At 47.5% G+C, this 22646-nt stretch overlaps 1 protein-coding gene across 2 annotated transcripts in view; it reads right to left on the bottom strand.

The window, feature by feature from the left end:
* HOMER2 (homer scaffold protein 2) overlaps positions 1 to 22646 on the bottom strand; it is a 139092-nt gene that overhangs the window by 92312 nt on the left and 24134 nt on the right. Inside the window, exon 1 of one of the 2 annotated variants that reach the window (XM_054451757.2) lies at positions 12286 to 12452. The exons of the other annotated variant lie outside the window; for it this stretch is intronic. Within the exon in view, the coding sequence (XP_054307732.1) occupies positions 12286 to 12290 (5 nt within the window). The 5' untranslated portion in view covers positions 12291 to 12452. Of the gene's footprint in view, positions 1 to 12285; positions 12453 to 22646 lie in introns of those variants that run through there. 2 annotated transcript variants of the gene reach the window in all.

Below are 22646 nucleotides of genomic sequence, written 5' to 3'. Positions count from 1 at the left end.
AGGTTGTTGTGAGAGTTAAATGAGATATTGCATAGACAGCACTCTGCATAGTGACTCCAACCTACCAAGTTCTCATTAAATGATAGCTTAATTGTGTCCTCATTTAGTAACTATATATGAAAGAACTGCAAGGCGGGAGGATTGCTCAGGAGATCAAGACCAGCCTGGGCAACATAGTGCAACCCTATCTCTACAAAACATAAAAAATTAGCTGTGCATGGGCTGGGCATGGTGGGTCACGCCTGTAATCCCAGCACTTTGGGAGGCCAAGGCAGGCGGATCACGAGGTCAGGAGATCGAGACCATCCTGGCTAACACAGTGAAACCCCGTCTCTACTAAAAACACAAAAAATTAGCCAGGTGCCTGGCTGGTGCCTGTAGTCCTAGCTACTCAGGAGGCTGCGGCAGGAGAATGGCGTGAACCCAAGAGGTGGAGCTTGCAGTAAGCTGAGATGCACTCTAGCCTGGGTGACAGAGGGAGACTCCGTCTAAAAAAAAAAAAAAAAAATTAGCTGTGCATGGTGGCATGTGCCTGTGGCCCCAGCTACTCAGGAGGTTGAGGTGGGAGGACCGCTTGTGCCCAGAGGTCAAGGCTGCAGTGAGCTATGATTGCACTGCACTGGAGTGTACTCCCTGAGTGACAGAGCAAGACCCTGTTCCAAAAAAAAAAAAACTAACTCTCACCCCCAGGGAGGAGTCTGGAATCTTCCATATGTTTTTCTCTTTTACAGTATTACATACAATCCTAGAAGCTGCCTCAGATCCATTACAGAGCAAGGCAAGGTTTACATTATATAAATCTGCTGTATCAGCTTTCTCTCTCTATCCCTTCAGTTCTTGCCTGGAGTGTGACCAGTTCCTATGAGGTCTCTTTCCTTCCAATCTCCATACTACCCTTTATTACTATCTCTAAAATAATTTTCCTGGCTGGGTACAGTGGCTCACACCTGTAATCCCAGCACTTTGGGAGGCCGAAGCAGGCAGATCACTTCAGATCAGGCGTTCAAGACCAGCCTGGCCAACATGGTGAAACCCCTCTCTACTAAAAATACAAAAATTAGCTGGGTGTGGTGGTGCACACCTGTAATCCCAGCTACTCAGGAGGCTGAGGTGCAAGAATCGCTTGAACCGGGAGGCAGAGGCTGCAGTGAGCCAAGTTCACACCACTGCACTCTAGACTGGGCGACAGAGTGAGAGTCTGTCTCAAAAAAAAAAAGTCCTAAAACAAGCATTATTCTTCTCTTCAAAACTGAAAATGTTCCCTTACTGCCTACAGACTGAAGTCCATACAGTATAGTGCACTCCTGCCTCCCACCCCAAGTCACCTCTTCCTCTCCAAGCCCACTGCTTGATGCCCAGGTCAGGCCTCATTCTTCAACACCAGGACAAGCTGCTCCCCTGACCTCCAGCCTCACCTATGGCTGGCTCCCTGCCACTCACAGGATTAACTCCCAACACCTTAGCCCAAAGGTCTCTCCTTCATGCCTATACCTTCCCAAGCCTTTCTCCACATTCACCTTCTACTCCACATTCTTTTCCATCTCCATGCCTATTATTAATAGCTACTGTAAATCAACATGTGTGTTTCATTCAATCCTTACAACAACCCTACAACATTGGTATAATACTATTATTATTCTCATTTCACAGATGAAGAAATGGAAGCTCAAAGAAGGTCAGTACATTGCTCCAGTCACACAGGCAGTGAATGGCCAGGCAAAGACTGGGTCCAAGGTCCCTGTTCTTGACCCGCATACTTCACTACTTCCCTTGGGCAACACTCTCTGCCTAAATGCCCTGTTCCTCATTTTGTCTGCCTGAGAAACTCTTCTTCATCCTTCAAGATTTAGCTTGGATGTCACCTCCTTCAGGAAGTCTTCTCTAACTTCGTACAGAGTTAAGCATCTATCTACGTTCATATTTCAATAACAGGCTTATTTCATTGCCCTAATTACCTGCTCACCAGCCATCTCCCTCAGGAAGGCAGGGACTCTGTCTTATGACCTGTCTTCCTGAGTCTAGCCCAGAGAAGGTTCTCAACATTCAGGTGATGGTCATTGGCCAAAGGATCAAGAAAGGTAAAAGAGCTGACGAACCGATGAAAGGTGATCAGAAAGGAATTCAGATCCATACGAGTAAGGATGGGAGTCCAGAGACGTACAGGGACCCTGAAACTACTGACTAGTCCACATGGCCCCTGGTACAACATCCTCCAATGCCCATCCATTGGGCAGTGTTTACTTGATGTCCAACTTCTCCACTACCCTGTAAGCATCCTAGAGCCACCGATGTCCATCACTGTGTTCCGAGCACCCACGACAATACCTGACACAGGTAGGTCACTGTTGAATGAATGAGCGAATGCATATACAAATAAGCAATGAAGGGCTCCCTGACCAGCAACACAAATCCCTAGTCTGATGCCACAATGGGGAGAAACCACTTAACTTTGTCCACACTTCCACCTCCCTGTAAAAGCAACTGGTTGGCAGACTGGTTTTCCTGTTGATATACATGGGTCAGCTCACTCTCCTGGCCTTCCCGATCCTCTGGCTGGCGACATTCCTCCACCCACACCACCTGAGAGGCTTAGCAATATGAGGCGACATTTCACAGGGCAAGCCTCAGATTACCTGAGTCACCTGATGACTGGAAGCCAACTCTGGCACTGCTCAGGACTGGGAGCAGAGTGACTGGGTCGTCTGGAAGGCAGCCACACAGTGGCTGAAGACTCAGAGAGTGTCCAAGGGGATTAAGGATGAGGGAATGGAAGCACATGTCATCCCCAACCACCTAACTCCAGACGGTGCCCAAAGGGCCAACTTCCCACCCAAAGAAGAAATGATGGCTGTGGTAATGATAATGATGATAAACTTGGCCATCATTTATTATTTATGTGTCCGGCATTGTGCTAAATGCTTTGTACACATTTTCTACTTAATCACCTCAATCATTTAATAGATGAGGACAGTGAAGCTTAGAAAGAGAAAATATGTCATCTAAGCTCACACAGCCAGTGAGGATGAGGAGGGCTGGGGCTTGAGCTGTATGTGTTTAACCATCCTTCGCAGCCCCCACAACCAACGGTGCTCCATGACAATGCAGCTAAGACAGCTGAGTCTACGCTAAGTCCACTTGGAGGAGTTAGAGAGCTCTTCCTCATACCAAGTGAGCTGAAATATGCCTTGATGCCACCTCCACTGGGAGCTCCTTTTCCTTGTCTTTGGAGCATCCTGGAAGAGGCTCCATTCCTTTTCCCCATGAGGACCCTCTCTGTCACCAGCTCCCACAGGACATAAGCCAAAACAACTCTCCTTTTTTTCCATTTATCTAAAAACTCCAATTAAAAGCTTTCCCAATTAGAGATCCCAAAAGGGATCCATTGCCCAGGCAGTGGGGTCTGCAATATTCCTCACTCATCAGGTCCCTATGGATACTGTCCACCCCATAACCCACAGAGAAGATTACCCCCAGAACAAAAGGAGGACTAAAGGCAGGCTGGACTTGGCCTGCCCCTCACTGGTGATCTGGACAGAGATTTCCCAAGGCAGGGCAAAGAAAGGGGCCTCCTAGAGCCCCTGCATAGCTGGGACCCACCCTCACTTCGGCCCTCCTTTGACTGGGAGCCACTTGTGTACTCAAGAGCTTCTTTTTAATACACAACTCTCACCCTGACTCCTCTGGCTGGTGGCAAAGCCTCATCCTAAGCTTGTCTGCACAGGGATGGGGACTCTACCATCTCCAGTTCCTCAGAGGAATAATAATAAGACTATCAACCAGGCTTATGAATAAAAATGTTTTTTTTTAAATCTCTCTAGTCTTTGACAAATGTCTAAATGTGTTCCCCACAAGCATATTTTTATTCTAACAAGCTAATTTGAAATATAATTTAAATAAATTCTACCAGAATGATACCATATGACTAACAGCACCCCGGTGGTAGAACTACTGGAGTCTTCATCATGCATTCAGAGGCTCCCATCCTGCCGTTCTTCCCACACAAAACGCACCCCGCTAGGAAACTGGATCATGATGCCAGCTCTCACCTCCAAACCTATAAATACGACTTGGGGGCAGCCTGTGTGCGCAATACCTAGAAAATGCAGACACATAACAAGCAGTGCTTAAAAGACCAGTGGATCAAAACCAATGCAAATTAGAAGCTTTTTGCCCCAATTCCTCACAATGCTTCTTTTTGCTCAATTTATTTTCACCCTGGGGGGAAAAAACAAAGTCTAACTCTCAAGATCTATGAAGTCAGGACTTGACACACCACAGATTTCTAACATTCAGAAAAATGCCTTTTCTCTATTGTAAATATGCTATTTGACTGCTGTTCACGTTTGACAAAGGTGAAGAAAGTTTTTCTTGTCAAACGGAAAAGGGGTCCCTGCCCTCAGCCCCACCTCGTGCATCAAAGGGAAGTTCTTTATCCAAAGGTTTTAGATGTTTGTGCAGGCTGTGGTGACATTTCAGTGGATTTGCCCAGGGTTTTTTTTTTTTTAATTTTTAATTTCCCTTCATACTAAAGCAGGAAATATAATGTCCTTCCTTTTGTATACATCCCTGCCAACCGGCTCACTGGGGGAATTCTCTTTGAAGGAGGGGTGTGATATACACCAAAGAACCTTCAAAGCAGAAGGGGGCCTTCGAGGTATGGGCATGGGTGCTTCCTGCTTGCAAAGAGCCTTCTCATCCAAGTCTTAAAGCAGAATTACTCGGCCCTGATATTTCCAAACAAGGAGAAACAATTTGAGCAGCTGGGTCTCGGTCCACCAACCACCCTTAGCAACAACGATGAATCCTTGATGTTCTTACCAAGATTCACTAAGGAGCCGTGACTCACCCAAATGACACAGGCACTGCAAATTACCCAGTGTTAATGGTGATCTTGGTCTCCTCTACCATTTCTTTCCTTCAGTAATTCATTTAAAGCAAACAACTGCTTTAAGAAATTGCTAAAACGTCTTTAAAAAAAAAAAAAAAAGAGCCTGTCTTGTTCCAGAAAGGATTTAAATAGGTTTACAAAGATGTATAAGATTTAGCAAAATGACAAATTAGAAGTAGGTGTGGATTTAAATGATGAGGTATTTTTATAGTTATTGGCATGTAAAGATGTCCACTCAAGATATTTTAAGTTGGAAAAATTATGTTACAAGACAGATGTATAAAATGATTGCATTTTGTTAAAAATAGACTTGCTCTATGTAGACATACATCTAGACACACACAGACATATATACGTGGAAAAAAGTACAAAGGCAGACATTGAAATGTTGATGGAGGTTATCCCTAAGTCGTGGGATGACAAGTAATTTTCACTTCCTTCTTTATGCTGTTATTTTTCAGTATAAACATGTAGTTTTTTTATAATTAGAAAAAAGCAAAGCTATTTTCCTTTTGTTAAAAAAAAAAAGAAAAAGAAAAAGAAAAAAAGTCGTAGATGGCCAGGCGCAGTGGCTGACGCCTGTAATCCCAGCACTTTGGGAGGCCAAGGCAGGCAAATCATGAGGTCAGGAGATCAAGACCATCCTGGCTAACAGGGTGAAATCTCATCTCGACTAAAAATACAAAAAATTAGCTGGGCGTGGTGGCAGGCGCCTGTAGTCCCAGCTACTCGGGAGGCTAAGGTAGGAGAATCGCTTGAACCCAAGAGGCGGAGGTTGCAGCGAGCCGAAATCGCACCATTGCACTCCAGCATGGGCAACAGAGCGAGACTCTGTCTCAAAAAAATTAAAAAAAAAAAAAAAGTGGTAGATGATAAAGGGTAAAGACAAAACAGGGTAGGGCCATCACACTGAGCTAGAAATAAAGGTAATGGATGAGGTCTGATAAATCTGCTAAGAGTCAACACACATTTAACTCTAAGTTCCTCAGGAGCCATTCCAGAAAAGAAACCTAATAATTTACACAAATCGCTGAGTCTATTTGACAAAAATAAACCATGTGCTCTGCTCAGCATCCCGCTTCAGCAGAATTACTCGGCCCTGATATTTCCAGGGAACTGTGCGAGCAGCAAACATGCTTTTATTCTTTCCTAACAACTCTTGGACCAGAAACTTCAGGGCAGTTTCCAACAAGAATGATGGCATCTTCCCAAAGTAAAAGTCAACCCAAAGACTGGTCTGGCCATTGCTACCTCCCTGACCTCGTCACCTTCGTGCTCTCTCTGGCTCACTCTGCTCCAGCCATACTAGCTTCCTTAGTATTTCTTGAACAAGCTAGGCATGCCCCTGCCTCAGGGCCTTTACACCTGCTGTTCACACTATTCACACTGCCAGGAACACTTCCCTCAGACACCTCTATGGCTCACTCTCCTCCTTCTTTCAGCTCTTTAATGCTTCCTTCTCAGTGAAGTCTTCTCACTGGATCCCCATCTAAAATCTCTATCCTACTGCAACATCCTCTAGTCCCCTTCCTTATCCTATTGCTATCTAATAAGCTGTGTAACTTTATTAAAAAAAAACAACAAAGTCAACCGAAAGAGAATATTCATTCACACCTATTTACACACTCATTCAATATCTACTTACTTAGTGCCTACTCCATTCCAAATTCTGTGTATTCTTCCAGTTCAGACACTAAGGGGGATGGCTCTGTAACCATCAGTGTACCACAGCATCTGTCCTCCCCACAATGTACCACAGCATCTTTCCTCAATTCCCCAAATAGATGGGCACCCCTCCACCACCACCTGTGACACCCAATGGACTATAACATTGTGTTTACTGTCACAGCATTTCACATATAAAGCTGGTACTTGTGTATGTAGTTTATCTCCCTTTTTAAAATATAAGCTCCCCAAGGGCAGGAACTAACTAGTGGGTCTGCTCATCTCTGGATCCCTACAGCACTTGCCAACTGCCTTACCAATGTACAGACTGAAGGAACATTAGAAAGTGAAGTTTAACAAACCCACAGGACCAAGAGAAGACAAACTCACCTCAACATATCTGAGGGACTGTATCTATTGTAGTCAACTCAAACCCCAAAGAACAGCCCTATAATTTGTTGGAACTACAGAGTCTGGCGTGATTCAGGGGGAATGGAAAATTAAAGAAGGAATGAATGAACATCAAAGGAAAGTAAATCGGTATAGAGTACCAAAAGGCAGCCCGAGGTATTAGATAACCAAGATTGTGGCACCCGTACATGGCAAGGTAATCTTGGCTGAACAAAATAAGTTAGTGTAAAATGAAGCCAAACAGTAATACAGTAGATCTTAGATCTTATTTGTAAACACTGACAAAATCAGCTAAAAGTCACAACAGCAGACAAGCTGGCTTTTCTGTTAGTCTTTTGAAGGAGAGTAAAAAGGTAATTTACAACTCCAGTACTCAAATGACAGCAGACAGCCCGAAAATTAACCCACGTCACAATAAAAGCTAAATGGCTTGCTTTAATGTTAAAGCTGCATCCAAATGTGATCTCTTTCTCTCTTGGCCCTTGCAACTCCCAATTAAGCAAGATATATAAAAGTTAATCCAAAAATTATCACAACTTCCAGGCCAGCATCCAAGCAAGGCTGCCCACAACATTCAAGCATTAACTCAATCAAAAATTATTTACTGGACGCCAGGCACTGTGCTAGGTGTTGGAATACACTGGTGAAAAAGATAAGGCCCTATCCTTTTGGGACGCTACTGGGGGAAGACAGATTATAAATAAGTAAATAACACCTGCATGCTTACTGGCATGCTGTGGTGAGCAATTATAGGAAACAAAGGTAGGGCTGGGGCCCGGCACTTTGGGAGGCTCAGGTGGGCAGATCATTTGAGGCCAAGAGTTCAAGACCAGCCAGGCCAACATGGTAAAACCCTGCCTCTACTAAAAATACAAAAGAATTAGCTGGGTGTGGCCAGGCGTGGTGGCTGATGCCTGTAATCCCAGCACTTTGGGAGCCCGAGGCGGGCGAATCATGAGGTCAGGAGATTGAGACCATCCTGGCTAACACGGTGAAACCCCGTCTCTACTAAAAATACAAAAAATTAGCTGGGTGTGGTGGTGGGTGCCTGTAGTCCCAGCTACTTGGGAGGCTGAGGCAGGAGAATGGCGCGAACCCGGGAGACGGAGCTTGCAGTGAGCCAAGATCGCGCCACTGCACTCCAGCCTGGGCGACAGAGCGAGACTCCGTCTCAAAAAAAAAAAGAATTAGCTGGGTGTGATGGCTCATGCCTATAATCCCAGCTACTCAGGAAGCTGAGGTATGAGAATCGCTTAAACCCGGGAGGCAGCGGTTGCAGTGAGCAGAGACCATGCCACTGCACTCCAGCCTGGGTGACAGAGCAAGACTCTGTCTCAAAAAAAAAAAAAAAAAAGAAAAAGAAAAAAGAAAAGGGGCTGGGTTAGAGAGTTCTGGAGGTGGGTGCTCTAAACAGGATGGCAGGAAAGACCTTGAACGGGTGACCCTGAGGCCAAAGTCTGAAAGGAAAGAGGAAGGTAAGAGAATTCCAGGCAGAGGAAACAGCAAGTGCAAGGATCTCAGGTAAGGCAAGAAAAGGAAAGGAGATCTATGTTAGCAGAACACAGTGAGGGGCACAGCAGCACGGCAGGGGGAGCTGCACCAGCGCCTGGTCAGCGGGAGGTATTTAAAAAGGGGAATGACATGATCTGATTTATGATTTTAAAAGCTGGTCACTTAGGCTCCTGTGTGAAAAATGGACTGCAGACAACCCAGAGTGGATACTGGGGGGCCTGTTACGAAGGAGGTGATGGTGGCTAGAGTGGGAACTATGGCTATGGGGTGAGGTGAATGCACTCCAGATATATCCCGGAAGTAGAACGCACAGGACAAACTGATAGCCTGCATGTGAGAGGTGGGGAAGAGGACTCAAGGATGACTCTTGGCAAATGAGTGCATGGTAGGGCCACTGACTGGGATGGGGAAGACGGAAGGAAGGTGAGAACTGGAAGGCATATCAAGAGCTCCATGTATTGACGAGAGTCAGAAGCTCTGAGAAAGATCTGAGCTAGAAATTCAAGTGTGGGCATCACGGGCATATCGATGGCATTTGAAGCCATGGGAAGGTGAGGAGGAGTTGCGGGTGGGACGGTATTACCTAGGAAGACAGTGTGGACAGAGAAAAGGAACCAGGACCAGTCCCTGGGCAACCCCATGATTAGGAGTAAGAAGAAAAGCAGGGAAACAGTGGGGCCAGAGGAGCTGAGAGGGGTGTTGTTTTGAGGAGAGGGAGTGGTCATTTGTGAGGAATGCTGCTGAGAGAGAGGTGAAGTGAGGTGAGGCAGAGATCTGGCAACCCCCTGGCCACCCAAGACCCTGGCAGTTTTGGTGCAGAGGTGAGGCAGAAGCAAGACTGTAGAGTATGGAGAGTGAACAAATGGCAGGAGAAAGTGAATGGAGCCAGTGGGTTTGGATGTATCTTCTGAGGTGTTTTCAGGCGAAGAAGAGCAAAGAAGTGAAACAGGAGAGGGATGTAGGAGGGAGGGAGAGCTCCTTTTTAAGATGAGAGAAACTAAAGCTATGCTATCCAATATGGTGGCCACTAGCTACATGTGGCTATTTAAATTCAGATTAAGTTAAAAATTCAGGTCCTCAGTCTCAACAACCACATTTCAAGTGTCCAATAACCACATGTGCTGGTGGCTGCCACGCAGATACAGAACATTTCCAGCAGTGCAGAAAGTTCTGTTGGACAGATGTATGCTCCTATAGTGATGGAGAAGACCCCGGAGAGAAAGGTGGTTAGGAAGGAGAGACAATCTCTGAAAAGATTGGAAGAGGAAGGGATGGAATGGAGGCTACCCCAGAAGAAGGGGCCCCTAGTAGGAAGAGACGAGGGACGGGTCATCCAGCACAGCAGGCAGGTAGGAGAAGGTAGCAGCAGCTGCATACTAGACTAGATGGTGGCAAAATGAAGACATTCCCTTGGTCAAAGGTGCCTATCTTGTCAACTGAAAGGGAAGCCACGGGTGTGCATAGGAAGGGGAGAGGTCTGGAAAGGGGAATAGGTATGAAATAGTTGCCTTAGGGAGTAAGAACACTAACTCACTGGAGAGACCACACTTAACACAGAACACTTTGCAGAAGAGAAGTGGGAAATGGTAGTGAACATTTGAGGGAGGAGAAGCATCTCAAGTAGGGGGGAGGTAAACTCAAATAGTTTGGTTTTTCTTCCCCTTAAATCCTAGTCCTGTCTACACAGCAGAGCCATGACGAAGCTGTAGGATCGCAGCAAGGTTTTCTACTAGCTGCCCTTTCAAAAAGTTCTTCCCCCTCCATCCTACACAACTCTCAGAAAGGATGACATTGGTTCTATTTTCAGTTAAAACGGCTCCCTCCACCCTCCTGTCTGAACTGCTTCCCCAGCCCTTAGCTGCATCTCAATTTACGACCGTGGCTTGTATTTTCACATAAATAATAGAAGACATGGATCTATTAAAAATGGCAGAGGTAGGTAGGAGTTACAAACCAGCCTTTACCTACGAGAAGTGAGTAATATATACATTTATTGAATGATGTTAAAATTACATGAAAGACATATTCTGTGTTTAAACAAAATCCCCAAGCGTCTCCTCCCTGCTTCTCCACAAACAAAAATTATTTTTTGACATTTTCTTTAAGGTTTTATAAGTAAACATTTTCATTTCCACAGAACTATTTGATCTCAACCACAGAGTTTCAGTACTTGTTTTTGATCACACAAGTATGGTGGATTGGTTTTGTGTTGGCCAGGGGGAGGGAGGGCCAGAAAGAGAGTTAAAATTACCAGATCCCTTTTATCTTCCATCCTGAGACCTTACATTTGCCAACTCCTTTTTCCCTGTACATTTTTTTAAAGTATGAAATCTGAGAACCTCAAAGACTCCCACTGCTCAAAGATCAGCCTTTTCACAGTCCACTGAGGACTCACTGGAAATGTTACAGAAATACGGCCTGCTAACTTGGGTGCCTCTGGGTAAAATCACCGACAGTTGCTGTTCATGTGAAATCTCCTAAATGTAAGCAAACTTCTTCAGCCCTCGCTGCTCATCGCGCCTCCTCCTCTCTGTCACTCACCTCTGTCATGTCCAGTTCATGTTGGCCCACAGCCCTCACACTTCCGTTCCTCAAAATTCCTCTTGGCCTGCCTCTGATCCCCTCACACACTCTGCAGCTCCCATGGCTAAGACTCACCAGGCAAAATGACTCCAGAAACTTAACCTGGAGTACGGTGCAAGAAAGCCACTGACCCAGGGGGGCTGAGCCAGGGCACCAGGACAATCTTGCTCCTTCCACTGCACTCTTGCCTTCCCAGGCCCCACCCATCCCAAACAGGAAAGCAAGATCTCTAGACCCTCGGAGCAGAAGCATTTGAGTCCTGCGAAGGGCTGTTGGAAGAATGCTGGGTTCAGCAGCAGGGAACAGAGAGATTTAGGAACTCTGGTTCACTTACCCACCTCCATGCCCACATGTCAGGCAGTGGCAAGGCCACCCCTGCTACACAAATGTTCATCAGCTACACAACCTGGGGGAAGTCACCGAACCACTTTGGGCCTCAGTTTCCTCATCTGTAAAGTGGACACAAGTGTCCCCTGAATACGTATGGCAAACCATCAACGTGTGCCCAAATAGGGTGAGCAGATGTAAGGAGTTATTGTGCTATTAGCACAGTGGCTCCCAGACTCGCAGAGCCTACTGCTCAGAGAGACGCCGAGGGGAAAGCTTAAATTACTTTATATACTCAGAAGCATTAGTCACTTCGACAGAGTATTTCAACTTCCCTCCTGAGCATCTACTCAGTTGTTTCAAAGACTGAAGCCTCATCTAGGTTCCTTATAGACTTCCATCATCTTCAGCATCTCAAAGCAGATCCAAAGTCCACTATTCCTACGCTGGAGGTTTATTATTATTTGATTATTTCCAGGAAAACTTCGATTTCCATTTTGCTTGTAATAAATCCAAACGTGGAGAACGACAAACTGCTTAGACTCACACAGGCCCTGGAGTTGACTGCGCCCAGGGGCGAAGAGACCGCGGAATGGCCGAGGCAGGAGGCCGGCCATGGTACCGGTCCCCGTCAGGTGCCCCCGTGCCCGGGATGTATGGGAGGGGAAGGGCCACGGGCTCCGCGCCCAGGCCAGGGTGCCCCTGCTGGGTGTCCGCGCGCCCCGGCGGAGGGCGCGGGTCAGGTGGCCCCAGGCTCCCGGGCGCCGAGTGTGCGCTCGCTCCGGCTTGGGGAGGCGGGGGCCGGCCCGCCCGGAGGCTCCGAGCCCGGGGACGCCAGCCGTGGCCCCGCAGTCCCTCCGGAGGGGCGCGCGGAGAGCGCGCGGCGCGGGCTCACTCACCCCATCTCCGGCGCTGCTCTGGCGGCCGCTCCGACGGGGCCTCTCGCACTCGCTCTCCGCCCGCTCGGCAGCCGCTCCCCGCGCGGCACATGCGGCGGCCCGTGCGCGCCCGGCTCAGCCCCGGCGCCGCTCCATTCCGCGGGGCTGCGCGGCTGCCACTGCCGCCGCTGCCGCCACCGCCGCCAGGCGCGGGCGGGCGGGGGCTGGGCCTCCGCGGGCTGGGCGGCCGCGCTGGGGCGGTGCCCGCCCCGCCCTCCCCACCCGCTACCCCCGCCCGGCTCCTTACGTAACCTCGTGGCCCCCGGGCCGCGGCAGTGAGCCAAGAGGCGGGGGGCGCAGCAGTGTGTGCGCCGTCCCCCGCGCCGCCGCGCAGTCGCCGCTTTTCTCCCGAGTCACCCAGTACTCGGTGCCGACCCCGCGTTGGCGCGCCCCCGCCTCACGCCGACCCGGGGGCCTGGCGCAGTGCCACCAACATCCTGCCTGATGGACTTAAAGTCCCATTCACACCTGGTGGGGACTTTAGGGCTACCTTTACTTTGCAGATAAGGGAACCGAGGCCTGGGGAGGGTAAGTGATTTGCCCAAGGTCACACATTCAGATTAGAGTTCGTTCGGGTCTTCAGAGTCTGAGATGGGCATAGCTGTGCTCCTCCTTAAAGCCCACCTTCATCTTCCTGCCAGTTGCCCGGCCTAGTGGCCTTAAGGTACCCGCCACCGTGAAATTCCGGAAGCCAGCGTGGCAGGGAAGAGCCTACAGGCCGCGGCAGATGCTCTGGGCTCTTTTCTGGATAAAAATGAGATGAGGGCTCCCACCTGAAGGGACAGTTTTAAGGCGGCTTCATCAAGCTTGGTTTTATCCTTAGAGCGAGGGGAATTAGGATGGCAAAAGTAGAACTTGAAGAAGAGCAGGCTCTCTTTGTCGCCTTTCTACCTATCAGGTCCTGAGTTTCTACCAAAGGCTGGCACTGGGACTAACCTAACCTTCATCCCCCGGGCCTTCCACGGGATCATCTTCTGCTGAGAACACAATGCCCACATAAGCCTGGCATCTCAGGACAGTAAAAAAAGTCAAGGGACAGGTCGGGCGCGATGGCTCACGCCTGTAACCCCGGCACTTTGGAAGACCGAGGTGGGTGGATCATTTGAGGTCAGGAGTTCGAGACCAGCCTGGTCAACATGGTGAAACCCCGCCTCTATTAAAAATACAAAAATTGGCCGGGCGCGGTGGCTCACGCCTGTAATCCTAGCACTTTGGGAGGCCGAGGAGGGTGAATCACGAGGTCTGGAGATAGAGGCCATCCTGGCTAACACGGTGAAACCCTGTCTCTACTAAAAATACACACACAAAAAAAAATTAGCCGGGCGTGGTGACAGGCGCCTGTAGTCCCAGCTACTCCGGAGGCTGACGCACAAGAATCACGTGAACCTGGAAGGCGGAGCTTGCAGTGAGCCGAGATCGCACAACTGCACTCCAGCCTGGGCAACAGAGCGAGACTCCGTCTCAAAAAATAAATAAATTAATTAATTAAGTAAGTAAGTAAATAGCCGGGTGTGGTGGCGTGCGCCTGTAGTCCCAGCTACTCCCAGCTACTCGGGAGGCTTGATGCAGGAGAATCGCTTGAACCCAGGAGGCAGAGGTTGCAGCGAGCCGAGATCATGCCACTGCACTCCAGCCTGGTGAAAAGAGCCAGACTGTCTCAAAAAAAAAAAAAAAAAAAAAGTTTGTAAAAAATAAAATAATCTTGGGAGTTTCCAAATCCTCCATGCATAGTAATCAGCAATATCAGAAAAGTGAGCTTGTAGAACACTGAACAAGTCATTTATCAGGTAATACCTGAGGATTTTGAAGTGTTCGAATAAATTCAAAGGCAAGCCACTGAAATCAGAGTTTTTCATTTTTACTTTATTTTTATTATTATTATTTTTTGAGACGTAGTCTCACTCTGCTCACCCAGGCTAGAGTGCAGTGGCAGTGGCGCGATCTCGGCTCACTGCAACCCCCACCTTCCAGATTCAAGCGATTCTCCTGCCTCAGCCTCCCCAGTAGCTGCCACTGCAGGCGCATGCCACCATGCCCAGCTTTTTTTTTTTTTTTTTGTATTTTTAGTAGAGACAGGGTTTCACCATGTTTCGATCTCCTGACCTCGTGATCCACCCGCCTCGGCCTCCCAAAGTGCTGGGATTACAGGCATGAGCCACCGCGCCTGGCTTTTTCATTTTTTTTAAACTACAATCCACAGTAAGAAATATATTTTACACTACAACCTGCAACCTGGTACATACTTCAGCACATACATACTATGTCTATAGGTATATCAATATAAAATAGAAACAAAAAGTTATATAAAACAATCTTTATCCTCTCACCTGCCAGGCAGGCATTCAGACATCATTCTGTTTTGTTGTTGTTGTTGTTGTTGAGACAGAGTCTTGCTCTGTCACCAGGCTGGAGTGCCGTGGCATGATCTCAGGGCACCGCAACCTCCGCCTCCCAGGTTCAAGCGATTCTCCTGCCTCAGCCTCCCAAGTAGCTGGGACTACAGGCACGCACCACCACCCCAGCTAATTTTTGTATTTTTAGTAGAGACAGGGTTTCACCATGTTGGCCAGGATGGTCTCCATCTCTTGACCTCGTGATCGGCCCACCTCAGCCTCCCAAAGTGCTGGGATTACAGGCGTGCGCCACTGTGCCCAGCCCATTCTGTTCTATTTTTAAAAGCAGTACTGCTCATAACCTACTAAATTGATTTCAAAACCTATAATCTACGTATTTTTACTTTCTTTTTCTTTTTTTTTTTTTTTTGAGACGGAGTCTCACTCTGTTGCCCAGGCTGGAGTGCAGTGGCGCGATCTGGGCTCACTGCAACTTCTGCCTCCTGGGTTCATGCAATTCTTCTGCCTCAGCCTCCTGAGTAGCTGGGGCTACAAGTGCATGCCACCATACCTGGCTACTTTTTTGTAGTTTTAGTAGAGATGGGGTTTCACCATGTTAGCTAGGATGGTCTCGATCTCCAGACCTCGTGATCCGCCTGCCTCGGCCTCCCAAAGTGCTGGGATTATAGGCATGAGCCACCGAGCCTGGCTGAGTTTTTCATTTTTTTTAAACTACAATCCACAGTAAGAAATATATTTTACACTACAACCTGCAACCTGGTACATACTTCAGCACATACATACTATGTCTATAGGTATATCAATATAAAATAGAAACAAAAAGTTATATAAAACAATCTTTATCCTCTCACCTGCCAGGCAGGCATTCAGACATCATTCTGTTTTGTTGTTGTTGTTGTTGTTGTTGAGACAGAGTCTTGCTCTGTCACCAGGCTAGAGTGCCGTGGCATGATCTCAGGGCACCGCAACCTCTGCCTCCCAGGTTCAAGCGATTCTCCTGCTTCAGCCTCCCAAGTAGCTGGGACTACAGGCACGCACCACCACCCCAGCTAATTTTTGTATTTTTAGTAGAGACAGGGTTTCACCATGTTGGCCAGGATGGTCTCCATCTCTTGACCTCGTGATCGGCCCACCTCAGCCTCCCAAAGTGCTGGGATTACAAGCGTGCGCCACTGTGCCCAGCCCATTCTGTTCTATTTTTAAAAGCAGTACTGCTCATAACCTACTAAATTGATTTCAAAACCTATAATCTACGTATTTTTACGTTCTTTTTCTTCAAACATTTTTTTTTCTTGTAACCATAAAAGGTCAGTTCTTTCAACTGCATATGAAACAAATGTCTTATTAAAGCCATTAATTAAAGGGATAACTGTCAGGTATTATGCAGCTATTAGATTACATTTGTGAAGCCTGTATAGTAACATATAAACATATTTATTCTTTCAATAAATGTAGATCACCTGCTGTGTATCTGGCACTGTGTTGGGCATAAAGTGCTCAGCAAAACAGACGTCCTTCTGTCATAGGACTATAAGATTGTGTGAATGGTATTAATCAAATAATCACACAAATATATAAACTACGATCTGTGTGAATAGGAGACCTAATTTAGGTTGAGGAGGGTGGTCAGGAATGGCCTGTTGAAGAGACATTTAAAAAGAGGCCTGATGGCTGGGTGTGGTGGCTCATGCCTGTAGTCCTAGCACTTTGGGAGGCCAAGGCAGGCAGATCACTTGAGGCCAGGAGTTCAAGACCAGCCTGGCCAACATGGCAAAACCCCATCTTTGCTAAAAATACAAAACCTAGCCAGGCATGGTGGTACATGCCTGTAATCCCAGCTACTTAGGAGGCTGAGGCAGGAGAATCACTTGAACCCAGGAGGCAGAGGCTGCAGTGAGCTGAGATTGTACCACCGCACTCCAGCCTGGGCGGCAGAGTGAGACTCCATCTCAAAAAAAAAAAAGAAGAGGCTTGAAGACAAAGAAGCATCAGTCATGGGGAGCATGAGGGGAGGGTTCCAAGCAGAGGAAACTGCAAAGGCCCTGAGGTGGTAGAAAATCAGGCTGTTTTGAAAAGCTGGGAGAAGGCCAGTGTGGTTAGAGTGCAGTGAGCTTAGCAAAGCATGGGTGAAGTATGCAGGGGCCTTTGGCTGGATTAAGGATTTGCGATTTATTCAAATGCAGTGGGAACCCACTGATGGGTTGGGGAATGCCGTGATCTGGTTTATATTGTTAAAATATCACTCACTCCTGGGAGAAGAGGGGATAAGAAGGGGACAAGAGTAAAACGTGGAGACTGGTTAAGAGGCTCTAGACAAAAGATAAGGGTGGAGATGAAGGGAAGTGGATTACAGATTATAGATATTTTAGAGGTAGACTCAATAGGACTTGGTGGATGGGATGTGTATTAGGATATAAAGTTAAGTTTGTAAAATAATCCAAATTACAGCTGTGCTATGAGTATAATTATGTAAAATTAGAAAATATGGACAAGACCTGGAATATAGAAAATGAAAAAGTTTATTAGGATGGCAGAAGGAATATAGGGTAAAGGCATCAGTATTAGACTCAGACCTGCATTTAAGTCCTGGCGCTACCATTGACAATCTGTGACCATGGGCAAGTTTTTAACTTCTCTGAGCCTCAGTGCTCTCATCTATGAAGTGGGGATATCTCTTTGGACTATTAAGAAGAGTGAATGAGGCCAGGTGTGGTGGCACACACCTGTAATCCTAGCACTTTGGGAGGCTGAGCCGGGTAGATCACCTGAGGTCAGGAGTTCAAGACCAGCCTGACCAATATGGTGAAACCCTGTCTCTACTGAAAATATAAACATTAGCTGGGCCTGGTGGCACATGCCTGTAATCCCAGCTACTCGGGAGGCTGAGGCAGGAGAATCACTTGAACCCAGGAGGCAGAGGTTGCAGTGAGCCAAGATACTGCGTCACTGTGCTCTAGCATGGGCAACAGAAGTGAGACTCCGTCTCAAAAAAAAAAAAAAAAAAACCAGAGTGAATGAGATCGTATCTGTAAAGTGCTTAGCTCAGTCCCTAGTATAGTACATCTTCAATACATTACAGGTATTATTATTATTATTACTGGCTATAATGGTGGAACTAGGGTGAAATTTTCATTTATTGTGACTGAATTAATATTGTCAAAATGGTTCTTATATAATCAACATTTTAAAATTTAGTACAGTTTGAGGATTCTCAATCTGCCCCCACCATGGAAACAGCTTGTGTACTTCCTGCCAGATAACACTTTGCCAATCTGTATCCAGAGCCCTCCTTAGATGCAGGACCCCTCTACAGGGCACCTAAGGATCAGAGAAGGCTATGGGCTGTCTCTTTAAGATGACACCAGATCAGTATGGGACCACCAGTCCCAGCTCCTGCTGTTTCCAATCAGGCCAAGGGCCTACCCTTAGGAAGGTGAGCTATAAACGATTTCCAGCAGTCCTATCTGTCCTCTGCCTCTCCCATCCAGGGCTCTCCTAAGTCTGTGTGTCCTGGATGCCTCCAGAGATTTTGATAGCATCTATCCATTTTTATTTATTTATTTATATATTTATATATTTATTTATTTATTTAAGACGGAGTCTCACATTGTCGCCCAGGCTGGAGTGCAGTGGTGCGACCTCCACTCACTGCAACCTCTGCCTCCCGGGTTCAAGCGATTCTTCTGCCTCAGCCTCCCAAGTAGCTGGGATTAGAGGCATGCGCCACCATGCCCGGCTAATTTTTTGTATTTTTAGTAGAGACAGGGTTTCACCATGTTGGCCAGGCTGGTCTCGAACTCCTTACCTCGTGATCCACCTGCCTCGGCCTCCCAAAGTGCTGGAATTATAGGCGTGAGCCACCGAGCCCGGCCTACCCATTTATTTAATCTTAACTGAGCACCTATTTTGAGCCAGTCTGTGTCCTTAAACAATAAGCTAAATATAATGTAACCGAGGTATGAATAAGGTACTTCCTGCAGAAGGCTTCAAAGAGGGGATGTGTGAGTTGGGTCCTCAAGGATGTACAGGAGGGAAGATCATTTCTATGTCCAGCAACGAGACCAGCACATGCTGAGGCACGGGGGAATTAAAGGCCATGACTTATACAGGAAATGACAAGAATGGCCATGTGCTTGGCTCAACAGTGTGGTGGGAAGTGGCCAGGAACAAGAGGTAAGTTGGGACCACTCTGTGAAAGACCTCCGGGTCATGTTAGGAGTTTGGACTTGATTCTGAGGCCTCAGGGAGTTAGTGGAGGTTTTGAAGTAGGAGGGTGGCATGATCAGACTTGTGTCTTAGCTTCTCTGGCAGCAGATGGGAGAAGGTTGTGGAAAGGCAGGCTGGAGGCAGGAGAAGCTTGTCAGGAGGATCTTAGCAAGACTCCAAGATTGGGGAAGGACAGGAAATGTCTTAATCAGCCCCCAGTGAGGCTGGGAGCCTGATTAGAGAGAAGAGCCAGGGAGCTCTGGCAATGCAAGGGCCTGGGAAGCTGCAGCTGCTGGGAACAGGGGTGGGGAGTCAATCATCAAACAATCCAACAACCTTGAGGAGGACTTTGGACCTCACTGGCTGCCTCCCAGCAGAATTCAATTCCAAGAGGCAAAAATAGAAACGACCACATGAATAGCCCAGCCAGCTGCAAGTGCCCCCAGGGGCATCCTGATTATGCTGCCCCATGCTCTGAGCTGTCACACTCACTGTCACCTTTACCCCTATTAACAGGTGTCTCCTCCACTAGACTAAGGTCTTCAAGGGCAGGATCCCTCCCTGGGGTTTTCTTGTTCTGTTTGGCTCCATCCTCAGGTAAGCTCTCTTCTGGACTCTCATCTCACATTCAAGTCTAGCAAATTCCCAAACAGGTCAAGTCAAAGTCTCCGAACGAAGCCTCGCCGTGTCTGACTGCCCTGCCTTGGGGCACAGGCCGATTCCTGAGCCCATCACTGTGGCCAGGGGAATGGAATGTCCTGATTGGCTCAGTCTGGGCTGAGGTGTGGAGGCAGCTTCTCACAGAAGGCATGAAGTGGGTGTAGGACTGGGGCGGACACCTAGAGGAAAATCAAGGTAAATAGATTCAGGGTGGTGGCCAAAACATAACACTGCCCACTGTCAGCATATAGTTATACTTGTTTCCCATTGGCACGCACAGAGTGGCTGTTGGATAATAGGTAGGTGAAGGCAGAGCACAGTCATTGCAGGTTAAGCAATTCCTGGAGAAGAACTTGAAAGGGCCGGTCTGGAGAGTGGGCACAGTTCTGAGGATCCAAGGCACAGATGGTGGAAGTATACACATTAAACCAGTCATTCTCAACCTTGGCCGAACATTAAAATCACCTCTGGAGACTTGACAAAATACCAGCACCAGGGCCCCACCTCCAGAAAGAATGATTTAATTGGTTTGGGTGGTGCCCAGGCATCGGCAATCCTTTAAACTGATTATGATTCCGATGCGCAGCCCGGGTTGAGAACCACTGCCCAAGTCTTAGTGTTCAAAGAGAAGTAGGTGTGATACCCAGAGCCCCGAGAGTTTAGGAACTGGTGGAACAAAAAGGAGGACACCCAGCTCACTTGCTGGGCTTGTATGAGATTTAGCGTTCTGGAGAAGAACTAAGAAATTCAAAGAATTTGTAAGTCCAGGGAGGTGCAGTACCTCCTGTAAACACATAGCAGAAGGAATTAATTCTGAAGTCGCCTAACTTTCTCTGAGACAGCCTAGAGTTCTAAGGATTATTTGCCTCCGACTGGCACCGGCAAAACGAGAAGGTGCCTGTGTGTATATCTGGAAAGCTGGCATGGGTCAGGTTCAGATGGGTGAGGCTGGAATTGAGAGCCATGCCTGAGGGAGACTCAGCAACACTAGGGATGAGTGAAGAAAATGGTGGAGTCATACACAGCTGAGGCTTCCAACCGGAGACATTGGGTAGAGGGTGATACTTCTCAAGAGGGGGAGAAGCAGCAGCAGCAAGTCAGAGAAGTGAGATAATGAGTGCAATTTTGGACATGCTGAGATGCAGGAATCTGAGGAACAAATAAGAGGAGATGTCCAGTGGGCAGTTAGATATTATAGGTACACAGCTTGGAAGGGAGACTTGGGAGCCATCAGCAAGTCAGTATCTGAACCTGGGAAGTGTATGTTGAACCGAGGTGGGGCTGAGGGAGACACTGAGGGAATCACCGGGGAGGAAAGTGAGCCTGTGAGGATGACAAAGTGGCCGTTAGTATCCAAGGGGCCATTCTGTTCTAATGTGGATCAATCCCCCTTCAGCATGATTTCACTGAATTAAATATCAACTTTTTAAAAAGCGAGATAACTCCTTGCCAGTATACTAAGAGCAAACAAAAACAAACAAAAAGCAATTAATACAAAATAGAAACAAGTGGGTTTTTAATTCAAATGTAGCAAATATTTACTGAACACCTACTATGCACCAGCCTAGCTGCAGATGGTGTGGCTGGCATGGTTAGCTTATCAGGCACCCGGCCCCACTCCTACTCTCTTCTCCAGCCCCATCTGGGAGGCCTCGGTAGTTCTGGTTCCTAGAATCTTTGCTTCAGCTGATCCACCAGTTGCTCTGTGTGAGGTCTTCTGCAAATCTGGGGTCCTCATAGTGAGGAACACCTTTGCGGGAAGCTACCTTCACCTCAGCTGCCCAGCAGGCTTTAGACTTTGTCTGTTCCACAAAGCCCTGGCCTGTGCTGGGCTCCCTGTAAGACCTAGCTTCTGCTCCAAGGTCCACCTCCAGCTCTTTCCCAGCTCCTATGTAGGGCAGAGATGCCTTATCTGGCTGTTGGCCGCAAATGAGCAGACCAGTGAGGTGGCATTTCCACCATCTCTCCAACTGCTTGCCCCGCAGGGTCTCCAGGAGTTTCCTTTCTGTTACTTCCGAGCTACGATACCACAACAGTTTCCAGAAAGTCACTTGGAATCAAGACAATACGCTTCTACTCACAAAAAGCGAGAGGCTGGTTAATCTCTCACAGTCCCCACTTACTCATACAGATTTCCTCTTTCACCATTTTCTTTGGGTTCCTCATCCCCTCATCTACCCAGCAAACACTTCTCGTGTGCAGGTTGGGTGGTACTATGAGGGTTGCCTCTGTAACAGACCCCTCCTTTTAGAAATTTGCTTTCAATTACATACGACTTATTGTTCTCTTGGCACATGCCATCTCTCCATTTGCATAATTCTCCAATCTACTGATTCTTTACCTTCTTCAAAACCATCACAAAAGCTGAGTGTTCAATCTACTTTACTCAAGTATCCCTTTAAATTCCTGTGCTTCACTGGTTTATCACTTTGTAAAAATGTCTTCCTCAGTTGGTTCTTGGATATACTGTCCCCTAAACAAGTTTTTTTTTTTTCAATTGTGGTAAAATATACATAACAACAAAACTTACTATTGTAATCCTTTTTAAGTGTAGATTTAAGTGGCACTAAGTATATTCACATTATTGTGCAATCCTCACCACTACCCATCTCCAGAACTTTTCCATTATCCCATACCAACACAAGTTTTTGTTTTGGGTTTTTTCTTCGTTTTTTTTTTTTTTTTTTTTGAAATAGAGTCGCCCAGCCTGGAGTACAGAGATGTGATCTTGGCTCACGGCAACCTCTGCCTCCCTGGCTCAAGCGATTCTCCTGCCTCAGCCTCCCAAGTAGCTGGGATTACAGGTGCCCGCCACCAAGCCTGGCTAATTTTTGTATTTTTAGTAGAGATGGGGTTTTACCATGTTGGCCAGGCTGGTCTCAAACCCCTGACCTCAGGTGATCCACCCACCTCGGCCTCCCAAAGTGCTGGGATTACAGATGTGAACCACTGCACCCGGCCCACACAAACTTTTAAAAAATGTCCAGGCCGGGTGTGGTGGCTCACGCCTGTAATCCCAGCACTTTGGGAGGCCGAGGCTGGCGGATCAAGAGGTCAGGAGATCGAGACCATCCTGGCTAACACGGTGAAACCCCATCTCTA

This window comes from Pongo pygmaeus, chromosome 16 (genome assembly GCF_028885625.2).
Source record: "Pongo pygmaeus isolate AG05252 chromosome 16, NHGRI_mPonPyg2-v2.0_pri, whole genome shotgun sequence".
In the NCBI taxonomy this organism is placed as follows: Eukaryota; Metazoa; Chordata; class Mammalia; order Primates; family Hominidae; genus Pongo; species Pongo pygmaeus.
The sequence above is the reverse complement of the archived record's forward strand: the minus strand, read 5'-3'. Positions and strand labels throughout refer to the sequence as shown.